Genomic DNA, 4,759 nt, shown 5'->3' on the forward strand with positions numbered 1-4,759 from the left:
ATCACATGATTGTCTGATTCAAAACAGCCAAAACCAGTCCATTTCAGCTCACTAACGCCAAGGGTATCAATCTTTATGCGTTCCATTTCATTTTTGACAATTTCCAATTTTCCTAGATTCATACTTCGTACAGTCCTTCTGATGATTAATATATGTCTGCAGCTGTTTCTCTTCAATTTGAGTGGTGCCACATCAGCAAATGGAGCTCTTGAAAGCTTTACCTTATCCATAGGAGTAAGGCTGGGTTTATTCAGATGATGCAGCTCTTTCACAGTCCTATTTTGAGAGCCTTTTAACCTAACCAGACTATTCATAAATTTGCACAGTAATGTATCAGACAGGGTTTCTTTGTTATTCATAAGGTTTTCCCTGGCCAATTCTTTGAGAAGTGGACAGCCTCTTACTTCTTCCTAGTCTGTCTCAGTCTGTAACCTGGGCTGATACCTGTGCACCATGTGCATCCCACTGGGTTAGAAACACCAGTGGCTCAGTCTCAAAACTCACATCAACACGTCACCACGGTAGGACAAACCGATGGACAAGTTTGTCTCCCTGTTGGAAACCTCTCCTACCACCCCTACCTGGGTCCCTGCAGCTGACTCCTCCTCTGTCCAGATTCCTATTGGGCGTGCCTGATTTCCCTCTTCTCACCTGGATCCCTGTGGCTTACTGCTCCTCTGTCCGTATTCCTGGCTTTTAATCCCCTTTTTCCTGCTCTCCCACCCTGCTGCTTTGGGCGTGCCTGATTTCCCTCTCCTCACCTGGATCCCTATGGGTGTACCTAGGTAAGAGGTACTTAATTACACATATATTGCACAGATCTATGACTCATGAAGTTCAGTCTTTTAGCCTTGTTATATAATATATTCATTTTGTTATTAAAAAAACTTTTGTGATTTAGTTGAAAGTTTACATAGCAAATGAGTTTTCCATTCAACACTTCATACACATTTTATTTTATGTCAATTGATTGCAATCCCCCAATGTAGTGCCACTCTTCTCACTTCCTCCCTGTGTTTTTCTTTCCATTCCTCCTCTTTTCCCAGCCTTTCCTGCCTTCTGACTTTTATCCTTAGGCAAATGCTGCCTTTTGATCTTGAATAGTTGATTGTTCTAAGAAGTGCATACCTCACTAGTGTTATCTTCACCTTATAGACCTATCATTTGGCTGGAAATTGATCCATGGGTGTGAGTTCAATTCTAGGTCCTAAGGGTGACAAAGGGCCATTGTCTCGGGGATTCCACAAGTCTCTATCCAACCAGTAAGCCTGGTCTTTTTTTTATGATTTTAAGTTTTGTTCCACATTTTTCTCTCACTCTGTACAGGATCTTATAATGTGTTGCCTTTCAGAGCAGTTGGCAGTAGTAGTGAGGTACCATCTACTTCTTCTGGTCCCAGGTTCATGGAGACTGAAGTTCTTGTGGTCCATTAGTCCTTTGGACTGATTGTTTCCATGTGTCTTTGATTTTCTTCACTCTTTGCTCCAGATGTGGGCAGACGAGTAGTTGTACCTTAGATGGCTGCTCACAAGCTTTGAAGACCCCAGTCCCTACTCACTAAAATAGGATGTAGAACATTTCCTTTGTGTACTGTATTGTGTCAGTTGACCTTGATGTCCTCTGAGACTATGGTCATAATCCCCAGGCCCATTGACTCATTCCTTCAAGGTTTTTGGTTATGGCTAAGAAGTTTTCATAACTTTGTCCCTGTATGCTCTACTATATTCATGGATATATTTGCAGCATATGTAAATACATATGAAGAAATATTCTCTGTCAGCTTTTATTTATTTGTGGTTATAGTCCCATTCTCCTTCCCACAGCTGTTTAGCTCGAATGTCTAGCTTTGTATCCACTTGTAGATTATTGTTATTACTGTTACTATAGGATTGTGTTTGTAATGGTATTTATCTCTGTTGTCTTTCATTTCTGTACTCCTTCTAGTGTCTTCCTTTGTGTTGATCATTTTTTTTTTACTGACCTCCCACCTATTGTATATTGCCTTTCCCTTCACCCAATTTAATATATGTCTACCTTCTAGTTAGCGGTTTACCCTCCTTCCCCTTCCATCCCTGGTAACCATCAAAGAATGTTTCTTTTTGTATGAAAACCTTTTCTTAACTTTTTACACTAGTGGTCTCATACAGTAATAGTTCTTTTATGATTGACTATCTTCTCTGAGCATAATGTCCTCCATGTTTCATCCTTCATTCAATTTATGAGATATTTTTCAGTTTCACTGTATTTCTTTAATGTTGTGTAGTATTCTGTTGTGTGTATGTATCACAGTTTGGTTATCCATTTTTCTGTTGATGGGTACTTAGGTTGTTTCTATCTTTTTGCTATTGTGAATAATACTGCAGTGAACATGAGTATGCATATATCTGTTCATGTCCATTTGTGATTTTTATAAATTAGTCATTCTGGGCCATATTTTCTGTATACACAGATTTGATATATTGATTTTTACCTTTCAGTCAAAACAAATAGTTCAAAATATTATGCAGTCATTGATTATTTATAAATAATATGGTATTATATATGCATATATAAGTATCTATACACATTTATACATATATACATACATGTATAAAAGAGAAAGTGAAAAAGATTTTAGGAGTGATGGACAGTGAGGGTTTTTTTTTTTTTTTTTTGGTGTGGGGAAGGGGGCAGATATCCTGAAAGAGGATTGAGAAGGCATGGACAAATAATTAAGAGACCCAGAACAGAATTATGTGCATATTACCAGTGGAGAATGAAAGAAAAAGAAGATAGAATAGAGAGGTTACAAGGTAATTCAGATTACTTTAACAAAGTTGGAGAGTATAAGGCCATGTGTGACCTGATATTAGACCCTATCAGAAACCAGGAAGCTTTCAAGACTATGACTCTCTCTTCTTCTCCCAGTACCTACATAATCTCTGTCCTGAGACTTTGCTTATCTTTGCACATTTGTTCTAAACTTGTTTCTCTACTTGCTTATAGTTTCTATTGTGCCATAATTTCTGCCAGAATATAGCCCATATGGCCTTTTAGCTCCCTCTGTAATACAAAGAGGAGGTCTGGTGGTGTAGTGCCTAAGGCATTTGACAGCTAACCGGAAGGCTGGTGGTTCAAACCCACCAACTGCTCCTCAGAAGGAAGGTTGGGCAATATGCTTCCATAGAGATAACCACCTCAGAAACCCAAGGAGGGGTCGCCATATGAGTCAGATCTGACTTGATGGCAGTGAGTGAGTTGATACAAAGACCTTTAAGTTTCTGCTAATTGCCTCATTTATATAGGCTGTTTCAATCTATAGCCTGACTAATCACTTATGAAGTAGCCTGGATAATCTTGGAAAAGATAGTTTCAAGAGTGTTGTAGAGGTAAAATTCAAATACTAGTGGATTAATGGGTGCATTGGAGGTGAGGATGTAAAGGTAAGAGGCTTAGCAATAAAGGGAATGACAGACTAGTAGGGAACACAAGATCAAAGAAATCAAGAAAGATTTTTTTTTTAAGGGCAGAGATTTGAACATAGGAGTTAATGAATAAGAAGTGGTTGAAACAGATGACAATTGTTTAATGGTTGAAGTATTGTTAAGATGGCCAAAGATCAGAGTCAGAGCACAAAAAGATAAATTTTTTCAGAAATGGGGTTAAAAAAGAGGAATGGAGTGCAGATGAGCGTGAAAGTAGGGGAACTGGTATGAGTGAATTTATATGCCCATTTTTATGAAATAGATAGCAAGGAGATCTGCTGAGAAGAGAGCTAACAATAGCTAAGGTAAATTCAAGTAGGGAGCTAACAACCAGGAATATGATGAGATGGGTTTTTTTTCACTGCAGTTCACATATAGGTTGAGGAAAGTTGGATGATTAGACTAGTCCAGAGTTGAAATGGACTTAACTTCCTACGTGATTAAGAGTTAATGCTTATGTTTGTTTATCTCTTACCTATTTTTTGATTCAAATGTTTCATTCTAGTCTTCAATATTTTTCTTTTGTAGGTCTTGATGACTGTTTGCAGCAGTATATTAAGAACTTTGAGAGGGAGAAGATTAGTGGGGACCAGCTGCTGCGCATTACACACCAGGAGCTAGAAGATCTGGGGGTCAGCCGCATTGGCCATCAGGAACTGATCTTGGAAGCAGTTGATCTTCTGTGTGCACTGGTAAGGACATAAAACTGGTGGAAAGGGAAATCTTTTTTTTTTTTCCTTTTTAATTACTTTTTTTCATGTGCTTCTTTCCTCCTTTTTCTTATCTCTCTCTCTCTCTGTCTGTCTGTCTGTCTCTCTCTCTTTTAGTAATTTAAAGTGCAGGTAGGGAAAAAAAAATACCCTAATTCTCAATCAACTGGATGGGGTGTTTTCCTTCTTCCTTGAATCTGGTATATTCTACAATGCTAAATTACAAATTAAAGACATTTAAAACTTAGCCGATGGCATTACATTTAAGAAGTATTCACAGTAGCATGTGGAATATAAAATTGAATACAATAAATTATAAAGTCCATTCCCTTCCCAAAGTCTTGACTTAGTGTTACAAATACCATGGAATCCTATTTTGGAAATAGCATATCAAAATAACCAAATAATTTTATTGTTTTTTATGTATGCATTCAATGAAAATTAATTGTTGAATATTACATGGTAACTTTTTTTGTGTTAACAATGCCTAGTTCTACAAGAGAAATCAATCTCAAAATAATCCTCCTACAAGATTCTGATATTTGTTATTGTTCTTAGGTGCCATTGAGTTATCTCTGACTCATA

At 37.5% G+C, this 4,759-nt stretch overlaps 1 protein-coding gene across 1 annotated transcript in view; it reads left to right on the top strand.

Annotated features, from left to right (window-relative positions):
- CNKSR2 (connector enhancer of kinase suppressor of Ras 2) overlaps nt 1-4,759 on the top strand; it is a 472,642-nt gene that overhangs the window by 61,622 nt on the left and 406,261 nt on the right. Inside the window, exon 2 of the mRNA XM_007957427.1 lies at nt 3,993-4,156. Coding sequence (XP_007955618.1) covers nt 3,993-4,156 — 164 coding nt within the window. The remainder of the gene's footprint in view (nt 1-3,992; nt 4,157-4,759) is intronic.

The sequence above is a fragment of the Orycteropus afer genome, unplaced genomic scaffold (assembly GCF_000298275.1).
Source record: "Orycteropus afer afer isolate SDZICR_OR568_19922 unplaced genomic scaffold, OryAfe1.0 scaffold00749, whole genome shotgun sequence".
Lineage (NCBI taxonomy): Eukaryota > Metazoa > Chordata > Mammalia > Tubulidentata > Orycteropodidae > Orycteropus > Orycteropus afer.